Source organism: Ovis aries, chromosome 7 (assembly GCF_016772045.2).
Source record: "Ovis aries strain OAR_USU_Benz2616 breed Rambouillet chromosome 7, ARS-UI_Ramb_v3.0, whole genome shotgun sequence".
In the NCBI taxonomy this organism is placed as follows: Eukaryota; Metazoa; Chordata; class Mammalia; order Artiodactyla; family Bovidae; genus Ovis; species Ovis aries.
In genome coordinates, this window is record NC_056060.1 from 71,710,619 (window position 1) to 71,735,707 (window position 25,089).

At 44.3% G+C, this 25,089-nt stretch overlaps 1 protein-coding gene across 2 annotated transcripts in view; it reads left to right on the top strand.

Moving 5' to 3' along the window:
* The window catches only part of PRKCH (protein kinase C eta), a 362,213-nt gene that overhangs the window by 206,832 nt on the left and 130,292 nt on the right, over window positions 1-25,089 (top strand). For both annotated transcript variants that reach the window (XM_027971917.3, XM_027971916.3), the window contains exons 11-12: window positions 8,251-8,389; window positions 9,046-9,234. In XM_027971917.3, coding sequence (XP_027827718.2) covers window positions 8,251-8,389; window positions 9,046-9,234 — 328 coding nt within the window. The remainder of the gene's footprint in view (window positions 1-8,250; window positions 8,390-9,045; window positions 9,235-25,089) is intronic.

A 25,089-nucleotide genomic window follows, 5' to 3' on the forward strand; every position in this document is an offset into this window, starting at 1 on the left:
AATATGAAAGTTATCATAAAATAAGCTGAACAATAATATTTGCAACCAATATAACAAATTACTGCTGTCCATTATGTGTAATGAATCTCTACAATATAATCCAAAAACTAACTCAAATTTTAAAACAGGTAAAACTTGTGACTAGGCAACACACAGAAGAAATACAAATGGCCATTAACCATACAGATTTTTTTTTTAAGTTTAATCTCAATAATCAAGAAATGAAGGTAAAACAGTGAGATCATTTTCCCCTAGCAAATTGGCAAGGATGGAAGGGTGATTACATCTAACTTGAATAAGGAAGGTAAGTGGATGCTCTTGTACACTATTGGTGGGAGTATAAATTGGTGCCAGCTTTTTAGAGGGCAGTTACTCAATGTCTGTTTAAATTTTAAACATTTTTACACTTTAACCCAGCATTTCCACTTCTGAAAATGTAACCCTCCTATAAGAGTGCAAATAATGTTCATTACTGCATGGAGTAATGTGTTTAAAGATGCAAGCAATTAGAAACAATCTACACGTTTATGGAGAAGGACCTAATTAAATTAGGGAACATCTTTATGATGGAATTTTATGCAACCATTACAAAGAATGAGGCAGATCTACAGGCTATAGAAATACGTCCAAAAGTTCATTAAGTGAGAAAAGTAAGTTACTTCATAACATTTGTTAGTGTAGCATTAAGAAAAGATTATATGACTACAAACCTGTTCTTCTTTTCTCCATAAATTTTTTCAGGAATGATGGAATTTAATAGAATGAAAATAGTATTTGTATAATCACAAAAGAAATCATTTTCGAAACACAAAATTTCTGTCATAGACATTTCCCTGTGTTTGTTTGTCCTTCATTATACCTCATACAATTTTAATAGCCTTCATAAAATTCTGTCATGGATATACCATAATTTATTTAGCTGTTTCCCTCTTAATAAGTAATTTAGCTCACTTCCAAAATTTGCTCTGTTATGCACAATACAGCAACAAACATCTTTGTAAAGTAAAAGACCTAAATCTACACTCCCCAAAGGATCCCTTCATGTAGCAGAGGTTGCGAGTTTAACCTACAAAGAATTCATGAAATGGTTTTGAACGTGAAAGGGTAACATTTTCTAAGCCTTTTAAATCTTAACAGGACTACATGTGGTTCATTGGAGGCAAAAGAGTTGGATCTTTCTTTCCTGGTACTCAGTTGTGCTACCCACTCTGACTATAATTTATCTCACTGGAAAAGATTGAGGACAGGAGGAGAAGGAGGCGACAGGGGATGAGATGGTTGAATGGCATCATTGACGCAACGGACATGAGTGTGAGCAAGCTCAGGGAGATGGTGAAGGCCTCGGACACTTGGCATGCTGTAGTCCATGGGGTCGCAAAGAGTCGAACACAACTGAGTGACTAAACTACAAAGTGTTTGTGGTCTGAGTGTGAAAGTGACGAGGGATGTTATCCTCAGGATGCTCTTTCCAAAGCTTCATCCCAAGCCTTTGCCTTTCCATTCCATTCTCTCTCCCCAGGTGAACTCATCCACACCCAACTAATGACTCGTCATTTTCTGTCCCTGGCCTGGCCTTTCATCTAAGCTCTAGCAGTGTATATTCAGCTGCCCATTAAACATGTCTACTCAGATGTCTAAGAAATACCTCGATATGTCCGATATAAATTCTTTGAGTCAGAACATGCTCATACGTTCTTCTTTTTTTACCTTCTACGTCTTTCCATTACTAAATCCTGTTACTGTCTTCCCCTGGTAGTTCTCCATCTGTCTAGCTCTCTTTACATTCCTGCCCCGCCCCTGGTCCTGACCACCATCAGTTCTTTTCTGAATACTCCAGTAGCTTTCCCACTGGTCTCTTCATGTTCTGTCTCGTCCCCTCTGACCTGTTTTCCTTGTAGCTGGAGGGGCTTATTGTAAAATCAGATTAATGCCATCTTTCTCCTGTGTAGGACCTTTCAATGTTTTTTTTTTTTTTTTTCCCTCTTGGACCAAAGTCTGAAATCCTTATTGGGCCCTGCTGTATGAGGCTCCTGCTCTTTCCTGTCTCCTTTCATCTTCTGAGTCCCTTGCATATTGCCTGGTTCATGGATGGTACCCAGAGATTATTTGGATGAATGAATGGCTGAATGTCTTCTGTTAGATAGCACACAAATGGCATTACTATAACATGTGATAAAACCACATTTTAGGCTTTTGCTTTTTCAGTGACATTTTAGAATTCTTTTACCAATTTAATACAATTGGCCCTGCTTCAAAAAACTGTCAAGTTTATATAAACCCTGATATTTAAAACACAAACTAACCCTAAATGGTTTTGTTTTGAGACTAAGGTCATAATTCAAATTCACTCTCTTGGCAAATGCCACCTCTTAACTCTTGCCTACACGTCAGCTTTTCTTCCTTAGAAAAGTTATCCTTAGAGTTATCGTCATTGTATTTAACAACTAGAAAGAGATTTGCTATGTGTTCCCCTATTCCTGTATCTTCAAGGATTGTGTGAAATTAATCAACTCCTCCACGCAAAAGTTAAGAACCAAACAAAAAATTTATTTTTCTAGAATTTTGATTGTGCATTTAATAATGCGTCACAAAAATGTGACACGTTATTTGGCAAATCAGTCTCAGGATATTTGTTGATTATCAGATGGTTCTTGTTTTAATTGATGAAGTTCTCTCAGGAAACCGCCTACTAGGAGAATTAGCCAGTGACACAGTAGCACTGTATGGAAGAGAGGGTGCCTACTGTGGTGGGTTTGGAGCCCAGGACTTAGAGGGAGGTGAGCAGAACTGAATTCAAATCCTGACTTTATCCCTGGATCACTAAATGATGTTGATGTAGACCTTACTTCATAGGGTTGTTTTGAAGGGAAAATAAGAATGTGGATGAAGCACTTAGCATTAGTGAACATTCAGTGTGTGTTGCTACTACTGACACTAATCGTTGTTATTGTTGTTTTGTTGTCATCATTATCATCCACAGAACGTTTTTTCAGGTTCTCTAGACACACACATACACACAAATGAGCAAACAGACAAAAAGCAATATACTTAAAATAGTATATTGACTGTATATTTTAGGGTAACCAATAGCAAAGTTGTACTTTATCTAAGAAATAGTCTTCTAGATTTAGATGTTAAAATATGGATAGATGAGACGATTTCATATTTTGGATTTGCTTCCAGATCCAACTAAAAAGATGGGTCAAGAAGGGAGTAGAAGTACAGTTGAAACACGATTGGGCGTTGATAGCTGTTTTTGCTGTGTGATCACCACAGGAGTCGTTATGTTATTCACCATACTTTCACATCAGTTTGAAATGTTCCATGATACAATTTTTTAAGATACATTAAAAATAGCTTCTGAATAGCCTCTTAGATGCATTGTTGTCCAAGGAGCCAGTCTCAACTCACTGCTCTTTATTTCTTTTGGAAGAATAACTGAGTCCAGAGATCTAAGCAGTAAGACCTCCTGTCATTCTGTTTTATGAATCTCAGAATAGCTCATGGTGGAAACAAAACAAATACAATTTCTGAATTTCCTTTGTTTTCAACCACTTCAGAATCCTCTCTGAAACCACTGTGGGCATTTTAAGTAACCCTCATTACCCCGGCAAGAACAATGCACCTTTCAAACCGTCAGGGAGGATAAAATAACTCTTTCTACCCTTCTGTGCTTGCATAACAAAGGTAGAGCTATTAAATACCACTGCTCAATAAGCTAATGAATGATTAGGCCGTAATTGTGTATTTGGTGTTTTAGGATCTGAGCCTGTGCCCTGTATGAACTTGTAATCTTCATTGTGGAGCCTTGTTAACTTCAGCTGCTGACTTACATGTTGGCTGGGGAGGCTGAGGAAGTCCAAAGCCAAAAACTGACCTCTCTGCCTATTTCATATTCAATTCAGGAGTCAAAGAGTGGCTTTTTTTTTTTTTTTTTTTTTTGCTTTGGTTTTTTTGTTTAAGTGAAAATAGCTATTTACCCTTAGCGTGGAAGCTGACAAGAGCCACAAATGGCTCTGTGTTCTCCTCTTTCATATGTGTGTGTGAGCCAGGGGAAAGGATTATGCTTGGGTCCTCTCTGCTTTATAATTGCCCCTAAAGTGGTGTCTTTTCCCCAGCTCCACTAAAGCAAAGAATTTGAATTTATTATATTTCAGGGCTCTTTCTTTCACCCCTGGCATCTCTCTCCAAGAGGAAAAGCACTTGGATTTTTGTAGGTTTAATTACTTTGGCACAAGGGTCCCAGTGAAGTTTATGGAACTTCATTCCTTCCCCCCAAAATAAAATAGGCTCTGAATTGGCTGGTGCAACTCACCGTGACCCATCCAAAATGCCTCCGTTTATCTCTTTGGTCAGCATCTTGTGCCAGGCGTGCGCTGAGGCTAGGGAGCAATAATGCTCAGCCCCAGCCAAGGGGTGAGACAGGTGTAGAGACAGAACGCAGCGAATGCAGTGAAAGTTGTCGGTCATAGAGCTGTGCACTGGGTGCTCTGCGGACATCAGCACAGACCTCACAGTGGAGGTTTCAGACATTTGGGCTGAGGGCAGAACTGAATCCTCAGGTTATCTTATGCTCTTAATCAACCCCCCTTATTAGTTCTAGTTGAGAGTTTTATCCTGTTAGGTAGTTCAGTTCAGTTGCTCAGTCATGTCCGACTCTTTGCGACCCCGTGGACTGTAGCACACCAGGCTTCCCTGTCCATCACCAACTCCTGGAGCTTACTCAAACTCATGTCCATTGAGTCGGTGATGCCATCCAACCATGTTATCCTCTGTCATCCTCTTCTCCTCGCGCCTTCAATCTTTCCCAGCATCAGGGTCTTAGGTAGTACTTGGTATGAAACCAGCAATGGCATTTCCCTCAAGGCTGGTCCAGTTCTGAAAATGCCTAAAAGGAGACTGCAAAATCAGGACTGAGGTGTAGAACTGGCCTGTCTGCCCTGGGGCATCCTATGACCAGGTGAAGTCACATCCCTAGGGCCGCTCAGTTCCTTGCCCTGAGCAGCGGGGCCATGTCCCAAGACTTCTCTGTGCAGAGGGCATTGTGATGGGCAGCGTATGAAACTGATGACAAAGCACTTTTCCCTCCCCAAACAAGTCCTGATACCTGTGACAGCTGCTGAGTAATAAGCAGTCAAACCGCTTAGTTGGGACGTTAGTCACACGCTCTCTTGAGCAATCTCAGGTCGGCTCTTTAGACCATTGTAAGTTTCTGTTAGCACTTGCTTCTTCTACCCAAGGAGATCCTTTCCAAGCTCTCAGCAGGCACAGTGGCTTCAGGAGATTTTAGAAATGCAGCCACCATTTCTGGCAGCGTGAGAGTCAGAGGTTTCTGAGTGTAGGACCGCACAGAGGTGGGCTGCTGGGCTGGAACATGGTGCTGACAAAGCCAGACCCGAGGCTCAGATCCGCTAAGGCCTTGATCCCTCCTGGAGCCAATGAGAAGTGGCTGGCAGATATTAGAGATGACAGTGTTTGGACTGATGAGTCCCCAGAGGAGCCAGACAACCAGGCACTAATAGGGCCTTGATTCTGAAATCACGTCTAGAAGAACAGCTGAGACCATGCTCTTGACAGTGGCTGTGACCAGAATCCTTCCTGCTCCCCTGCAACACACACACCTGTTCTTCTGGGATCCTGCCTTCATGTGGGCTAATGAATCTTGCTCATACTGTGTGTGTGTTGAGAGGGCAGGGGAGGAGGACACGGTTTCCACAGACCAGAGCCTACTGAAAGCTTGTGTGGGAAGTGGGATTCTGCCCAGGGAAAGGGGCAGGAGGCCGACTTGGGGGCCTGGGCCGGGTCTGGTTTAGAGGTGGAGGAGCCTCGCGTTGCTGAAGTGGCACCCAGCATATCTCCGCCTGTCACCCGGGAGACGCCTGAAGCATAAGCTCAGAGTGGAGGCTGGCCTGAGAAAGTGCTGCAGCTCTCATCTTGCTTATCTGGGGATTCCTGGAAAATGGGACTTGGTTCTCCTGTCTGCGTGGCTTCCAGTGACCCCTGTCTGCAGGTCCCACGTGGTCCGGCCGCATCAACTTGCAGGGCCCAGTGTGGAAACCAGTCTTGCCAGTTCTGTCATCACCTGCCTCCCCCGAGTCGCAATGTGATCCTGGGCTGGACAGCGACCAGCCTCTTCTCCCCTTGGGCCAAGCAGCCCAACAGGCCTTTATTGTCAGAGCAGAGATGGGAAGACATGGGAAAGCGGATGCCCCGACACAGCCACCTGGGGATGCGAAGGCCCAGAGCAGCAGTCAGTAGCCCCCGCTGTGGAGAGGCCCAGTGAGGGGCCACCACCACTCCGCATGGCACAGCCCCTGGAGGCTGCGGCTACTGCAGCTTCCCACCTGGCAGTTGACTGCAGACCTCCAGGTCAGGGTGGTCGTCTAGCATCACTGCTGGCTGGGCAGCCTCCTTCCCTGCTAAGCCAGTGTGGTTGCCTCCGAGCACATCTTTCCTTCAAAGATCAAAGGATAGAGTTTGTCGCCCTGTAGGCAGGGCTGCTCCCCCAATCCTCCCCCAAGGCTAGACTGAGAGGCCCACAGTAGGATGTAGGTGTGTGGGACTCTTTCCCAGCTTGCCATGGTGCCAGCTTCCCTCTGTTATGATGCCTGGTAGGTGTGGCAATGGGAGACAGTTGGTGCCAGAAGCCTATGTCGGGGAGGGGGTGTTTAGGAGCACTGCCTTTCATTTGCAGACAGTTTTATTGACAATTGACCCATGTTCCTACTTCTGTCAATACCCTTCACCAAGCAGTTCTGCTGCTGGAAACTCACTTCCCTTGATTCTGCCCTTCCAGGTTAGGGGAGGGAGGGTGAGTGCTTTGCCTTGCACTCACTATAATATCTGAGGTTTCTATGTATCTCGGCTATACCCAAACAAACCCTGTTCTCACTTCTGTTTTGTTTTTCCCTGGTCATTAATGTCCCCACTAACCCACTGAATCTAAGGCAGAAACCCGGGAGTCATCAGTTCTGCTGCTGCTTCTCCTCATCTACCTCTAAGTGGTCATCAGGCCTTAATCCTGATAGTCTTTTCCCAAGCTCTGCTGACTGATCCCTACTTTCCATTCCATCTGTCACTGTCCTAGTTCAGGTCTTAACGTCTCTTCCCTAGACTCTCTCAGCTTCCCTCTAGCTGATCTTTTCTCATCAGCTGGAAAACTTAGTTAGAGAGCTTCAGTGGGTCATGTTTGCCTAATATCTAAGTATCAGAATTCCTTAGTGTGGTATGCAGGGCCCTTCACAGTATGGACTTAACTCGGCGTTCTAGCCCTGGCATTTTGATGGCCCCAGTGTTTCATGTGAGTCCTCGTATGCCACCTGGGGTTCCTGAGCCCACCTCTTCTCTGCTCTTGCTCTGTGTGCTGACCCTGTCCACCTGCCCACGGTGACCATCTCATACCGCTTCCCACCTGGAAGACCGACTCACGCTGCAAGACCCAGCTCAGTTTCTGCCTCTACTGTGGCACAGACCTCTGTCCTGCCGCTAATAGGAATGAATTGTTTCTTCTTATTTTTCTCCCACAGCATGTGGTTCCTACTTCTCTCATGCCATTTGTATTACACAACAGTTGGTTCTGTCTCCCTCCCCCATCATTCTCCTTTCCTCTTTCCCCCAATATATGTGTGTGTGTATACACACATATTTATGTATCTACACACACACACACTCATCTATGTGTATATACTTTGAACAAAGATTTATTGAGTGCACTATGCTAGGCACAGTGTGAACCAGATGCATCTGATGCCTCCTCCATGGAGCTGACAGTCTGGTGAATATCTGTCTCCCAAACACACAGTGCGGTCCTTAGGGAGAAGGGTCGTCTTGCTCTTGATGCCTATCACAGTGTGTGCCGCACAGTGGCCATGTGCTCTAGGACTTCACCGAGCGAAGGCCAGTGGGCAGAGATAGATGCCACAGAACAGGGTGTAGGGTGGGTGGATGTCTCCTGTATAGGTGGTCAGTGGGAAGCCTGGCAGTCACATTGTCAGTTTTTAATGGGCAGCCTGTGTTTTGATATGTGGTTAGCCCATTCAGATGGAACCATCATCCAGGACTACGAGGCAGATTTCAAGAGTGGATCTCAATCTGTTATCCACATAACACAAAGAAGTGTGTCCCCTTTCAAGGGTGGGTGCAGAAAGCTCTCCTGGCTGTCTGACCCGCCATCTCATGACCCAGCTCAGCCAGGTAGGTGGTTTGGGGCCCAGCTGCCCCACCATATTTGCTGCTCTGTGTTTCTTGCAGAGATCTGAAACTGGACAACGTACTGTTGGACCACGAGGGCCACTGCAAACTGGCAGATTTCGGGATGTGCAAGGAGGGGATCTGCAACGGGGTTACCACGGCCACCTTCTGCGGCACGCCTGACTACATTGCCCCGGAGGTGAGTGTGCTCATTGCTTAAGCAGCTTTGGGAATCCAGACTCCCCAGCAGCCCCATCGGAAAGGCAAGGCCAAGCAGACGCTGCAGCTTGTGGGCAGCGTTGAAAGCTGACACCTCCAGACTCCTCTCCTTGGGTGAATGATGGCTGAAAATGTCCTTGGTTCCTCCCAGCACAAATTCAAGTCCAAAAGAGTTTTGTAAACTTTGCAGTTGCTTCAGGCTTTAGCCCTGAATGAGGACAAAGTGCACTCTACACCTGGCCCATTTAATTTTCTTCTTTGTCTCTACATAGAGCTTTGATTCTGGCCTCATTTGGTAGAAATAACCACAAGCTCTTGAATTGCCCCCATATGAATGAGTGAGCCCATCTCCTCCTCCTCCACAGATGTAGTCCCAAAGCGCTTTCTGGTTCGGATCTGCGGATACTATTACTTTGGCCTAAGTAGATCATAGATGTTTGACCACCGGGATGAGAAGGCCTCTGATTTGACCCCAGGAAAATACACCCCAATCTGGAGATGGACTGAAACATGCATGCCAGGGCAGGAAATTCCCTTGCTTTACTTCAGCTCCTAATCCTCATTTTCTGTACTCATTAAGGGTGCGTTTGTTCATCAGATGCACAGAGCTCCTCTCACGTCACCCCTTTTGCACAGATCCTCCAGGAGATGCTCTACGGGCCCGCGGTGGACTGGTGGGCTATGGGCGTGCTGCTGTACGAGATGCTGTGTGGCCACGCGCCCTTCGAGGCAGAGAACGAAGATGACCTCTTTGAGGCCATACTGAACGATGAAGTGGTCTACCCTACATGGCTGCATGAAGATGCCACAGGGATCCTGAAATCTGTAAGTGTGACATACTCAGCCAGCTTTCCAGCTATTGCAAACCAGCTTGCTATGTGTGCTGTTTGGGTTTGAAGTTTGTGATACTATCTAATGGCTCTAACTGAAATGTGTGTTTTAATCTGTAGAATCAAAGAACCAGAGTTTTCTCAGGCTTTTTTGTCCTCTTATGCAATAGTTATTTTGGAGCCAACTGCCCAGGTGACACTAGTGGTAAAGAATCTGCCTGCCCATGCAGGAGACACAAGAGATGTGGGTTTGATCCCTGAGTCAAGAAGATCCCCTGGAGGAGGAAATGGCAACCCAATCCAGTATTCTTGCCAGGAGAATCCCATGGACAGAGGATCCTGGTGGGCTACAGTTGCAAAGAGTCTGACATGACCAAGCAACTGAGCACACGTCATAGCCATTCATAGCATTGTTGGCCAAATACCAAGTATTTCTACAACTTATGGCTTCAGTGTCGGTGAAGTGATGCTCCTGTATGTATGAGGCTGTTGGGTCATGTAAATGGCACTACCAGTTGTTTCTGTACTGATTGTGTTTCTGTTGGCAACATCCAAGGAGCAGGATGAAGGGGCCTTTCCAGTACTGTTGGGAGAGGAGACATTTTTCAGACTTGGGCAAGATCTCATTTGCTTCCATGTGGTCCTTGTGCAGGTCAGGTACCAGGCCCACAATTTAGGTGCAGTGTGGAATAGCGTGTAGCAAAGGTCTTTCTTTTATGCATTTAAGGCAATGTGATGGAAGCCTTATTTTCAAGTGTGGAAGAAATGTGGATTTGATGCTTTTATGTTGAAAATAAGAAAGTAACAAGTAATATACACAATGGATGACAAGATCCTACTGTGTAACACAGGGAACTCTGTTAAATGTTATGTGGCAGCCTGGATGGGAAGGGAGTTTGGGGGAGAATGGATACATCTGTATGGACAGCTGAATCCCTTTGCTGTCCACCTGAAACTGTCACAACATTGTTAATCAGTTGTGCTCCAGTATAAAAGAAAAAGCTTTAAAAAGAAATAGATGAAGAAAGCCAGAAAAAAATTAAGAAGGAACAACCAACAAGAAAGCGAAATTCTTCCAGGGCTTTGATCCGGGGCCCTGCCAAGTGCCAATAACCTTCTGATTCTAGGAACTGTTTAATGTACAGAATGATAACTAATTTTTTAGTATTGTTTATTACCAGGTATATGACATCACCTGTTGTCCTTACAGTCTTATATATCCTGTAGACCCTGAATATACCAGTAAAGTATAAAGTTATAAAAAAAAAGTTAACATGTAATAAGAGAATAACGTAATTTGGGTCAATACCCTATTAGGAAATCAGGTTATTATTTCCCAGTATATGCACAGGGAGAATAAAGATGAATATTCTTCAAATAGGGGAAAATCAGAATAATCCATTCTCTCTGGGGGATATCTATGGGATAAAAATTACTTTGCCCAAATCATATCACTTCCTGTGATTGGAGACAAAAAAAACTAAATTCAGGAAATACCAGCTTTGTTGGTAAAAGACTTGTCTCTCTGGAAATCTCCAGTCATATAATTAGTGTCATTTTAAGGACATGTTGTTTACAGATCACTCTGTCCTGGGGCTGATGGCATGATTGTCTCAGGAAATGATCACAGAAATCCTTCTCAGGCAAATATTGCCCAAGTGAATCATAATTTATAACTTGATTCTCAAGTTCAGGCACTGGTGCTCTCCTGATATTGAAGAAGCTTTACTTGCACATAGAAATAAAAGTGAAGTACTTTGGGATTCTACCAATTGTCTTCTATCTACCCTGTTTTCATACGAAAATTTTATTTGTATATTTAGTAGAAAATTTAGACTAAGGAGAATGTGGCTTTTATAATTTCATTAATAAAAAATCAGGGAGAAGGGCTTATCTTTATAGATTTATGCCTTAAAATTTCTCAGCCCTTGGAAGGGAAATGTACTCACCTCAGCTACCTGGCCCCAGCTACCTATGATGACCTAATCTATGATAACACAACAAATTGTGCTGCAGAGTTGGGCTTACTTTTGCGTTATTACTCTATGGTCTGGAGTTGGGGTCCTCTGACTCCCAAGGCATGCTAATCCCCTGTCGCCTGCACTGACCACCATCACAGTACTAATGGTTTTTCATGACGCACATATTTAGTCCAATTACCACAGCTGATTTAGCTTTTTTACTATTTAAAAGAAAGACCCCAGAGTTATATATAATTCAAAGGAAAATGCTAGTTCATGCCATAAGGAAATATGCATTGTTGGCCGTAGTGTATAAAAGTTATTGTGCTTGGTACCATGAAGGGTAGGAAACAAAAGTCAGTCTGTGCCTCAAGAAACTTAAATGTTCTCTATTTAAGGATTAACAGTCCAGTTCAGTCTTTCTCTGATAAACACTTAATACCTTTTGAATCCAGGTCGGGAGAAATCTTTAGAGACCACATCAGCATTTGAGCTGACCATCACCCACATCTGCTTCTCTTAATTGTTATAGAAGTCCTCAACCTCTTTTTAGCATTTAGAATCCTCTTAAGAGAATTCTTCCCCACTAAATCTGAGACACAGGTTTCACCCCTTTTAACCCAATCCCTATAAAACCTAGAGTAGCTACTAAGCAAGGTTAAGATTCACATGGAACTATTAAGATGATTTATATTTAACCAGATAGATCCAATTACTTTTTTAAAAGTTTTATTAGTGTATAGTTGATTTACACTATTGTGTTTCAAGTGTACAGCAAAGTGAGTCTATTATACATATGTTCATTATTTTTCAGATCCTTTTCCCATACAGGTTATTACAGAGTATTGAGTAGAGCTCCCTGTGCATACAGTAGGTCCTTGTTGTTTATTTTATATATGTAATGTGTGTATGTAAATCCCTCATTTATCCCTCTCTCAATTACTTTATATCTTTGATATATATAGAAGCATTGCTGGTAATTAGTGTATATGTTATCTAGGAGCATCCTGCCTCCACAATCTTTGTTCTGGGAGAAAATAGCCTCTGGTGCCTCGCGAGAATTTGCTCTTCAGTGGGGACTGAGTTGTTCCCTCTCCCTGCAGACTCGCTTCTGGGAAGCTGTGAACCTCTTCCCTTCCCTTTATTTTGGCCCCTTTCTAGTGCCAGCAGCTCAGTGGATGATGCTGTGTCACCGGATGAGCACTGACTTTCTTAAGTGGCTCTCTGTGTTCTCTGTTGGGCATCTTCCTGAACGAAGCAGCTCAGGTTTCAATCCATGACAGGCTTATCTCCCAGCTGTGTTATGCTCTGGCTGAGTGACCTTGGCAAGCCAACACACCTCTCTGAATCTGTGTCCTTGCTCAAAAGATCTGTAAATTGAAGTAATAAAATCCATGTCACAGGGTTACTCCCCAGATTCAGTGAATTAGTACATGTAAGCCACGCAGGGACATGGTAAGCATTCTGTTTCTTCTTCCCTCAAGGAGTATACCTTAAGAGCAATTTTCTGAAAAACACTGAAAAAGATGTCAGAGAAAATTACTAAAACATATTCACCGAGAGGATTTCGGAGACAGCTTTGTACATTTCAGCCCCCAGGCCTAAAAATAAAAGGCTTAAATGCTGTAGCTGAGGAAATTCAGCTGTTCTTGGCAGAGGGCTGAGATATTTAAACAGAAGTGTGATCAAAGAAAAGGAAGAAACCATTGAGGAACTCTCAAGACGTGGGGAGAAGCACCCAGGAGGGAAGTGTCAGCGCCTGGTGGTGAAAACGGCCTGCAGAGCAGAGCTGTCCGAGGGCAGATGCTGGCTCGTTCACCTGCTGGCTGTGGGAACTTGGGCACACAGTGTGATTTTGCCATGCCTCGGCTCGTTCTCATCTGTACTCTCGGGATCGGAGATGATGCGAGGGGGATACTTGGAACAGTGCTGAGCACAGACTAGATGCTCAGAAAGCAGATGCCAATGTCATCAGTGAGAGCGGGGTGCATTTTTAGGCTCTTTGCCCTTTTCTCTGAAAAAGTATGATTCTACTTATTGTATTAAGAAGAGGGTTTAAGGAGCAAGTCATACCTCACAAACCATTCAAACTGCTTTCTGGTTCTAACTGCAACTTGATTTAATTAGACCAATATAGTGGGTTGTTTGTTTTTGTTTTTTGTTTTTCCTAGAAGAAACCTAAAAAATCTTTTATTCCAAATCCATTCCAATTCCCTCATTTAATAGATGAGGAAACTTGAGGTCCAGAGAAATTGTGACTCACCAAAGGCCATTCAGCACATTACTTAAAACAACCAAACAAATCAGAACCCTTGTGTAGCTCTCACGGGAATGTAAAATTGTGCAGGCACTGTGGAAAGTGGTATGGCAGGCAGTTTCTCAGAAAATCAAACTTAGAAGTACCATATAACCTAGCAATTCCACTTCTGGGTGTATATCCCAAAGAACTGAAAGCAGGGGCTTGAACATATTTGTATATCAGTGTTCACATCATTATTCACAAAATCTAAAAGGTAGAATTGCGCTCATTTCACATGCTGGCAAGATTATTCTCAAAATTCTTCAAGCTAGGTTTCAATAGTACATGAACCAAGAACTTCCAGTTGTACAAGCTGGGTTTAGAAAAGGCAGAGGAACCAGAGATCAAATTGCCAACATCCACTGCTGGATCATAGAAAAAGCATGGGAATTCCCCCCAAAATTACTTCTGCCTCATTGACTAGGCTAAAGTCTTTGATTGTGTAGATTACAAAAAACCAGAAAACTCTTAAAAGAGATGGGAATACCAGGCTACCTTACCTGCCTCCTGAGAAATCTGTATGTAGGCAGGAAATAACAGAACTGGACATGAAACAACAGACTGGTTCAAAAATCGAGAAAGGAGTACATCAAGACTGTATGTTGTCATCCTGCTTTTTAACATATATGCAGAGTACATCATGTGAAATGCTGGGCTGGATGAAGCACAAGCTGGAATCAAAATTGCCAGGAGAAATATCATTAACCTCAGATAAGCAGATGATACTACCCCTATGGCAGAAAGTGAAGAGGATCTAAAGAGCCTTTGATGAAGGTGAAAGAGAAGAGTGAAAAGGCTGGCTTAAAACTCAACATTCAGAAAGATGGAGATCATGGTGTGTGGTCCCATGACTTCATGGCAAACAGATGGGGAGAAAGTGGAAACAGTTACAGATTTTATTTTCCTGGGCTCTAAAATCACTGTAAGATGGTGACTGAAGCCATGAAATTAAAGACGCTTGTTCCTTGGAAGAAAAACTATGACAAACCTAGGCAGCATATTAAAAAGCAGAGACATCAGTTTGCTGACAAAGATTCATATAGTCAAAGCTATGGTTTTTCCAGTAGTCATGTATGGATGTGAGAGTTGAACTATAAAAATGCTGAGCGTCAAAGAATTGTTGCTTTTGAACTGTGGTGTTGGAGAAGACTCTTGAGAGTCCCTTGGATAGCAAGAAGATCATACCAGTCAATCCTAAAGGAAATCAACCCTGAATATTCATTGGAAGGACTGATGCTGAAGCTGAAGCTCCAAACTTTGGCCACCTGATGTGAAGAGCCAGCTAACTCACTGAACAGGACCTAATCCTGGGAAAGATTGAGGGCAAGAGGAAAAGAGGGAGAGGATGAGATGGTTGGAGGGTATCACTGACTCAATGGACATGAGTTTGAGCAAACTCTAGGAGATAGTGAAGGACAGGGAAGCCTGGTGTGCTGCATCAATGGGGTCACAAAAAGTTGGACATGACTGAGCGACTAAACAGTAGCAAAAAGTGGAAGCAACCCAAGTGTCCATCAACAGGTGAATGGATAAACAAAATGTGTTATATGCATACAATGGATTAGTCACCCTTGGCAAGGAAGGACATTTTGATGCTTGTTATAACATGGATGAACTTTGAATGCATTATGTTTAATGAAATAAACCAAATACAAAGGGACCTCCACTTACATGAGAACCCTAGAGTAGTCAGATTCATAGAGATAAGAGCAAAATGGTGGTTGCCAGGGGCTGGCAGAGGGGTTGATAGGGAGTTAGAGTTTAAGGGATGATAAATTTCAGCTTGGGAAAATGAAAAAAATTCTATAGATGGATGGTGGTGATGGTTGTACAACAATGTGAATATACTTAATCCCACTAAACTGTGCACTTAAAAATGGCTAAGAAGGTAAATATTGTGTTCTATATCTTAGCGACCCCATGGACCGCAGTCCACCGGGCTCCTCCGTCCATGGGATTCTCCAGGCAAGAGTACTGGAGTGGGTTGCCATAGCCTTCTCCGATATTATACCACAGTGAGGGGGAAATACCCTGGGATCAGAATCCAGTTTTTTCTGACTCCTAGTCCAGGGTTCTGAGCTAGCCTACACCTGGCCACTCCCCATTTTTATTCTCCTTTTCATTAATAAGCATCCTTTGCCTTTAGAGCCCCACATGTTTAGCACCCAAATAACTCCCTGATATGATTCTTTCCAACTGTCCTAGAAACATGAGCCACTGGAAGGAAGCTTCCAGGGTGCCATGTACTTAATGCTCACAGAGCATGAATCCGCCAACCATCTAACTTTCCATAAAATAAGATATAACGTTTAGGATAAGAATGTTAGTGTTATTTAAAGACTGTGCATTTGAGTCTTTCTCTATTGACCTGAGACGAGCCTGTGACCGTAAGAGAAACTGATACATGAGGGAATTAGGACCCCTGTCTCATTCCACCCAGCAAATACTTGTCAGAAGCTTTCGCTTGGCTTGGCCTTGTGTGGAGTGCCGGGAAGCAAAGCTGAAAAGACACAGCTTCTTCTGTTGCTCACAGCCTCATAGGAATGAGAACACGTAAACGGATACTTAGCTCGCTGCCAAGGACGAATGATCAAAGCTCTCTCTGGGGTCAAGGACAGGGAAGTGACATAAGGACAAGGCAGAGGAAGCAGCATCTCAGCTGGGCGTTGAGAAACAAAGGTTCAGTAGGGTAGACGGGGCGGCGGGGGGCAGGGGGCAGGTAGGGGAAGGATATTCTAGACAGAGGAACTAACTTGTGCAAGTACTCAGAGGGGAGCAGAGCATGTCTGTTCAAAGAAGTGCAGTCACCAGTTCCACCGTTGGTGCGTTAGGTGAGGGTGAGGCCTGGGAAAGATGAGTTTAGGACTTGGGACCTCTGAGGGGTCCAGGAGACATTCGGAAAGCGGTCTATTCCTTGCAGTTGGTCCCGTGGGTCTGGAGCTCAGGAGAGAGGTGGCAGGGGAGCAGACGTGGACGGGGGGAGAGGGTGAAGAGTGAAAGAGGGGGCCTGGGGACACCAGTGTTGAAGGCGTGACAGTGGAAGAGGATTCGCTAAGGAGGTTGAGAAAGAATGGCTTCGGGTGTGTAAACATCTCTTCTGAAGCCTTTCTGCTAGTTTGACTTGTGAAATAGGCTGGGGCTATTGCAGTGTGCTTTCCTCAGACACTGATGCTCACAGTCTTCCGAGTAGTGCTAGCCGGGTTCAGTGTTAGTCCTCGGCCAGAAAACCGAGGGCTTGGGAAATGCATCTGTTAGGAGCTAGGTAGGTTGAGACATTTTTAAGGACTCTGCACGAATTTTCATTTTGTTTTGCAATTCCAGATCAACGTAAGATACCTTGCTTCCTTTAAAAATATGGACTTCAGGCCTTTCCCAAGGATTTTGTAACCATCTGTGATTCTAGGGGGCTTACTGACTTCAAAAGTTCCTAATGTTATGAACCTGGAGGGTATCATGCTTAGGGAAATAAGTTAAAGGACAAATATTGTAGGATATCCCTTATATGTGGAATCTAAAAAATACAACAAACTAGCAAATGTAACAAAAAAGCAGCAGACTCACAGACATAGAGAACAAACTAGTGGTTACCAGCGGGCGAGGGAAGAGGGGAGGTGGCGAGACAAGGGGAGGGGATTAAGAGGTGCAAGCAACTGTGTATAAAATATATATAAGCTACAAGGATATATTGTACAACCACAGGGAATATAGCCAATATTTTATAACTATAAATGGAATAGAATCTATAAACATTTTAATCACTGTGATGTACACCTGAAACTAATATAACATTGTACATCAAGTATATTAAAAAAAAAAAAAAAGAGTTCCTAATGTTGACTCCACTGGGTGTTAAAATCCCCAAACTATCAGGAAGTCATGCGTGCTCTTCTGGATTGTAATCATTTGTCATGGAGCTTGGTGACCATTAGAAACTTAAACACAGAATTTCAGAGATGGAGGATGTATAAAAATAGTTTGTCTAAATCGCTGGTTGGCAGGGGAAGCAACCTCACATAATAGAATGGAAAGAACACACACTAGTCTGAGGGTCACAAGACCTCTACTTGCCACTGCTGCCCAGTCTTTATTCCTTAATGCAGTGATGATAACACCTCTGGTACCCACTTCAAATGGGGTGGCACCATGAAAGCATTTTCAAAGTGGTAGGCACAATGCAGAAGGTGTTAGTATTATTAAATTATGAGTAGTAATTTCACAGCACACTGAGAGCTGTCATTATCTTCATCCTCTCTTTGAACATCCACCAACACCATCAAGATTATTAAGTGCTTAATTGTACATGAGGCTGTGTTAGCTTTTTATTTTGGAGAGAGCTGTGTTTCTGTTTTCCCAGGAGCCTTTTTTTTCCAATTAAAATTTTTTTCTTATGCTTTTTTAAAATTGAAGTGTAGTTGAGCTACAATGCTGTGTTAGTTTCAGGTGTACCGCAGAATGACTCAGATATATATATATTCTATATGTAATGTATATAATATATATCATCTTCCATATTCTTTTCTGTTATAGGTTATTACAAGATGTTGAATATAGTTCCCTGTGCTATACAGTAGGTCCTTGTTTTTTATCCACTTTATATAGTGTGTATCTGTTAATCCCAAACTCCTAATTTATCTCTCCCACTCCCAAGTTGAGTACCTGAGGGCACCCCAAAGAGGGATTTTTAACAGATAACACACGGAGAAGGAGAGAGCGCCCACTGGTGAGCCGTGCCCACGCAGCTCCTCTTATATCCGCGTGTGACCCTTTTCTGCTGGGTCTGCCCTTCCCCATGGGAGAGGCAGGAAGGGCCAGGATCCCTGAGCCAGCCCTTCACATCCGCTCTCACCACTGTCTCAGTGTGGTGGGTCATCCCTACTTGGCTTCCTGAGATTTCCCGACAGTCTTGCCTGTGGATCATAAGGTCAGCAGCATTCCTGGAATTGGCGTCTTCTGGATATTTCCCTGCCCTTTTTTTTTTTCCCTTCAGAAGGAAATGCTTTCTAAATGCCGCCTTACTTTAAAATAGAAGGTATTATTATTATCCCATGTCTGTAGAAACTGTGTGGATGCGCATTTATGTAACACCGTAGAATCATAGAAGTTCATGACCTGGAGGCTTTGTATGGTGTGATAACATCAGTGAGTCCCCTGAATTCAGAGTGAGGGGTGTTCTTGTCTGTCGTTCACGGTGAGGGAGGGGCTGAACAGGGTGGGCACCGGCATCTCACGCAGCATAACCCCTAACCCCGTATTCCTTTCCTTGCCTCACTCATCATCTTGCCGTTCATCATCTTTACCCCCACCACAGGACTGGATAGCCTTACACCAAAAACTGAAGGGTCTCCCCAGAGTTCACATAAACGTGGAGAGAGGGCTGAGAACTTGCTGGGGAGAACACTCCCCGTGGAGCACAGAGTCAGTGGGGGAGGGGAAGTGGAGTACAGAGTTTGGGGCCCAATTTTCTACTTGAAAATAAAAAGCCCAAGTCATTAAGCAGTGATCCTGACAACTAAAAATAACCACAGTATCCACTCCAATAGAGAAGACTATTTTTCTCACTTGCCCTTTCGTCTCTCCTGTCTCATCTTCTCTGTGAAGGTTTATGTTAAATGCATGTTCCAGAAGCAAAACTCTCCTACCCCTGCTCTCAACAGGTTATATAAAAACTGGCAACATCCACAGAAGGTAGCAGAGAAAAGATAAATAAAGATACGCGCTCTTGTGTGAAAAACAGATGTACACTTTCTAGATTGCTGACCTTAGAGATGATTAAAAAAATTTTTTTTACTTGGTTTCAGTATAAACACATTTTCTGTTGGCCACCGTGTCACTGAGTTTCCTAAACTGGTATTCAGTTATCCCAAAATGCTAATAATCATGACCCAGAAGAAAATATATGGTTTGCTCAGAGCTTCGGCAGTTGCACTGAACTTTGGCTTCATCAGCTCCAGAGAGGCTTGGCGGGGGCAGTCCTCCTGAGTCCCCAGAGCTTAGGAAGGTGAAGGCCTCCCTGAGGTGAGCGTTCCTTTGGGCTCCATCATCTCCGGTGAGCGATCACAAGGCGCCAGTGCTGACTCAGGTCAGTCAACGCCCTTTCCTCCTCCTCACACAGGTGGCCAGGTTAAATAAGTGCTGAAAGGGGTTTGGTGCGTTCTCCTGAGTCACCTTTGTCAGTTCAGGAAGCACTGTAAACTTGGCCTCAGAAGGAGATTATAGCATGCTCTTGCTTCTGAGCTTCACAGAAATTAAAGTGTATGCTTGCGTGTGGGCTTATCTTTCATCACACCGATCAGATTTCATTCCTCTGTGCATTGTCTGCAGGAGTCTCACTCACCTCTGTGTACAGAGAGGGAACCACAAGTAATCAGGGCTCCTCTTTTAATGCTGAGTGTGTCCCACACCTGTCACCAGGCAGTTAACCGGAGTGGCACTGAGCGTGTTCCTCAGCACTTCCTGCTCCCCTCCTCGCAGAGCTGGGAATGCTTGAGGCAGTAGCCAAAGGTGGTCAGCCAGGGGGAGGCCGAGGAAGCAGAGGGAAGCCAGGGTCTTGCAGAGGAGCGAGCTCTCCACCATTACAGCCGATTTTTCAAATACTGTTGCGGGGAGAATCCAAAAGTCGGTTACCGAAAGATCCTTTAAAAAGAGGATGGTTAACGTGCAGCCTGGCAGTGCTTGCCCGTGGCCAGGACTGGAGTTCCCATAGGAGGAAATGGAGCTTTGGGCTTCTTACTGAAACTGACACTATAGAAACGGGTCATGTACTCACAGACAGACCAGGCTGGTATAGGCAGAAGGCAGAAAAATGCTGATCATCCTAGAGACTTCATTTTTGCCATGTTGTTAAAGTTACTGTTCTCAACTTCCTTCCCCCACTGTAGATTGTTAGGACCTCTGTTCTTAGAAAACTTACATTTTATCTGTGGCTAGCAGTATGAAGGATTTTTTAAAATGAAGTATTAATATCACATGACTCTTTAATCTTCATATCTCAAACAGGATAAAAATGTCAGGTTTTATAAAATGAGCCTAGAAATCTTTTCTGTGTAGAGATTTGCTAACTGATGTCTGTGGGTCCCAAGAGATTGAGCTGGAAAAAGTCTAGTGAACAGAAGTAGCACACTTTGTTTAATTTGTTACTTCCAATTATCACACAGCATTCCTTTTTAGCAGGTGATGGTTAAGTTTGGTTTGGATACCCAAGACAATGTGTATCCAGAATAAAGAAGGGCGTTGGACTGGGTTTCATCAAGGGGAAATGAAGACATTGTATACTATGCCTCTGGCAGGTCTTGCTCCCTTTCAGTAGCTGTGTTTAGAGGATCATAGCGTCAGGAGAGCTTCCCTTTCCTTTAACATTTGGGAGTTGTTTTTGCCTGGAGAATCCCAGGGATGGGGGAGCCTGGTGGGCTGCTGTCTCCAGGGTCGCACAGAGTCGGACACGACTGAAGCGACTTAGCAGCAGCAGGAGAGCAGTTAAACCCTCACCATCATTCAGAGCTGCTTGGGACTGGTTTGCCAGGAATAAAACCATCTTGGCCAACAACATTGGCATTGGCACAAGTGCCTGACCTTGGGCTTCCTTCTCTGAGACTCGCTTCTGACCTTTACCTCTTTTTTTAGCCAACACTGTAACATAACTGTAATGAAGCTACTGAGATAGCTCGGGTTTCAGGGGAAGCTATAATGAGTGTAAAACATCGGCAAGGCAAAGTGTTAAGAGCAATGATAAAGAATTAACTATATGCCCATGAACAGCCTGCTGGATTCCAACCATAGACAGGATGAAAAATATCAACAAACCTGCTTACTAGTTATCAGTTTTATATATAGTAGTGTGTATAGGTCAGTCCCAGTCTCCCAATTAATCCCTCTCTCCTTGCCCGCCCCCCAGTAACCTTAAGTTTGTTTTCTGCATTTGTGACTTGTTTCTTTGTAAAAAGGTTCATTTGTACCATTTTTTTCAGATTCCACATATAAGCAATGTGATATTTGTCTGACTTCACTCAGTATGACAGTCTCTAGGTCCATCCGTGTTGCGGTAAATGGCCAGTATTTCATTGGTTTTATGGCTGAGTAATACCCCATTGCATATATGTGCCATATCTTCTTTATGATTCCTCTGTTGATGGACATTGAGGTTGCTTCCATGTCCTGGCTATTGTAAACAGGGCTGCAGTGAACACTGAGGTGCAGGTGTCTTCTCAAATTAGGGTTTCCTCCAGGTATATACCCAGGAGTAGGACTGCTGGATTATATGGTAGCTCTATTTTTATTTTTTTAAGGAACCTCCATACTGTCCTCCAGAATGGTTGTACCAGTGTACATTCCCACCAACAGTGTAGGAGGGTTCCCTTTTCTCCACGTCCTCCCCAGCATTTACTGGAGATTTCTTTGATGATGGCTATTCTGACTAGCGGAGAAGGCGATGGCACCCTGCTCCAGTACTCTTGCCTGGGAAATCCCATGGACGGAGGAGCCTGGTAGGCTACAGTCCATGGGGTCGCTAAGAGTCGGACGTGACTGAGCGACTTCACTTTCACTTTTCACTTTCATGCATTGGAGAAGGAAATGGCAACCCACTCCAGTGTTCTTGCCTGGAGAATCCCAGGGACAGAGGAGCCTGGTGGGCTTCTGTCTATGGGGTCGCACAGAGTCAGACACGACTGAAGCGACTTAGCAGCAGCAGCAGCATTCTGACTGATGTGAGGTGATACTTCATTGTAGTTTGGTTTGTATCTCTCTAATGATTAGGGATGCTGAGCATCTTTTCATGTGCCTCTTGGCCATCTGTATGTCTTCACTGGAGAAATGTCTATGTAGATCTGCCCAGTTTTTTTGTTGGATTGTTTGTTTCTCGGTTTCCTAATCTGCATTTCCTCCCATGCTGCCCCATCAGCTGACTCCGTGCCCAACCTCATCCCTCTCACCATGGCCCTGAGCCACATGGCGCTGCTGGCACAGGTGGTTCTCGGGTCTGTGCCCTACCACCACAGCCCGCTGGAAGCGGGGTGAGAGAAAAAGGTGCCTGACTAGTCTTTATAATGATGTCAGATTCTACCTGTGACAGCGGCAAAACACACAGACCCCAGTGGCTGCAGCATATACAAGCCCGCATGTTATCTGCCCTCGATGCGGGGGAAGCCTTCACAGCCATGGCCATATTCTGTTCTGTGCCCTGTATTCTTTCTCTGCTCTCCCGCCTCAGGACTCTCTGCAGCGCCATAAAATTCATTCTTCCTAACTAGGAGTCTTTCCCTGGAATACTATGGGGATGTTCTGTGGCATGCCCTCTTAGCTTCCCAGCACTAACTGCCAGCTCTGTGACCTTTGGTCTGAAGTTGAATGGAAGGAAGAGGTCATTTTGTTTGCTCAACAGCTAGATCCATCTGTTAAGTAGAAAATACAGTGTTCTTTCTCTCCTGAAAGAAAATCTTATTAATCACTCTGTTTATATAACTAGTCTTCTTCCTATGAAATCAGGTTCTGAAAGAAAAAATACTTTCAATCATTGCGTACATTTGAATGAGTTTCAGAGTACATTTGGATCCTATCTCTAGATGCATTGTTACACAGGGTGAGTTTGAACTCTATCCTCTGGAACATCTGACAACTCAAACCCACAGCTGCCTCAGGTGTAGCAGAGCCCACAAGACATAACAGGTACTGTCTGATCTCAGATTTACAAGAAGGTGTTCCAACGCTCTCTTAACCGTGCACTCAGCACTTCCCTTCTGTTGTTAAAGCAGATATAACTGCACGTTAAAACCCGAGTATCGTCTGTATGATTGTTTTCAGATTGTCTTTAGAAATCTTTGCTGTCAGAAAAGCAATCTTTGAGAAATTTTTGCTGCTTTTCCCGAGACCATCACTACCACCCCCCTGTTGGAGTCCAGGACTGTGAAAGCAGAAACAGATCTTGTGCCCTTTTCCTGGCTACCAAGTAGAATAGCAGAGAGAGACAGAACCAGATAAACCTTGGGGCCAAGGCTCAGCTCAGATATTCCTCTCTGAGAGGCATTTCAGTCCATGCCCCTGCATTTAGGTAGAACAGGATGGCCCTCCAAGTGGTTTAACAAGATGCTTGCTGAAACTCACTAGCATTGATTAAGGGTTCTATGCTGGTATTTTACATTCATTTACTCATCGTAATATGAGGAAATTTTTTTTTAATCTCTATTTCATAGTTGAGGAGTCTAAAGTCCAGGGAAGTTAATACATTTGTCCAAGGTCACACAGCTTATGCGGGAACTGGCATCCAAACACAGTAATGAAGCTGAGGAGCCGAACCACTTCCCCTCTGTGCCTGCATATCAGAGGAGCTCTCACATCCTTTATGTACCCATTCCCAGCTGGCGGAGGCTTTGCAGGACATTCCTGTACGGACCTGGCCCATATCACTTGTGTTTCCTCAGGTGGGGCACCTGGCTGACTGCTTCCTACTCTGGTCCTGCCTTCTCTGCAGCCTGGAAGGAACTGTCATTTCTCATTCTCTGGGCAGGTGTGCTTTGATTCCTTTAGGACCCTCTTTCCACTTTCATGAGGGCCTCAGGAGAAAGGGGAATACAAAAGGTGTTCACACTTTCTTGCCCCTGATCTCCAGTTAGCTGGAGACTTACATTCGAGGTGGAATCAGATTTTCCACCCTGGCCTTCTCACTCTTTACAGCTTATAAAACACTTTCATTGAACCTAGCAAACATTCTGCTTCCTTTAGTAAATGCATCCAAAATCTTTCATGGAGTCACTTTATTTTCCTCCTGGGCTGACTTCCCCTTTTGAGACCACAGTCAGAGAGAAGGTCAGTTGAGGTGAGGCAAGTTTTAAGTATGACCTTAGACATGGATGAGTGATGCCTCTAAACACCATGGTTGTTAACTTGTTTGGCTTCGGGTCCAGTAGGGACATAAGCAAATAGAGAAAGTTTTCTGCAACGGGATGGTGCTGTCACCATCACAGCAGCAGGAACATGGTGCTTAAGGAACCATGGGCCTGACCTAGGGATGCACACCCCCTCTGCCCCCAGCCCGCTCCACTGATGTGTGCCAAGAAAGATTCCAGGCCTGGGACTGATGTTCAGTGTTCCCTGAACCTCCCATCTCTGCATCTTTGCTAGGGGTGGGACTTAGTCATAGAGGAGCTATAACCCTGCCCCCCCCCTCAACTGGCCTTCTGCTCCCTCAGCACCAGAGGTTACTCCCCTGCTCCTCCCTGAAATGGTCCCCCTCCTAGTTTCTGTTCCATGATCTCTGTCCTCCTCTGACTGTCTCATGAGCTCTGCTGCCACCCTGGCCTTCTTCTCACCCTGTGCCAGGGCTGGGAGCCAGCACAGGCATATATGGAGCCAGATGTGAGGCTGTGAGGAGTGCTGGGACCAGGGGTCATGTGCGCCAGCCAAGGAGGCAGCCATGCTCAACTCAGGTCATTTTCACCAGGAAGTAGTACAGATCCAGTGTTCCAGAATATTCCATCTCCCAGGGGAATTTGGAAAACTTGACTTTCATGTGATGTGACATTTGCTACTTCTTTGACTAGTTAAAATTATTTTCAAACACTCTACATGGGCCAAATAAAATGTCTGTGGCCTGGGGCTG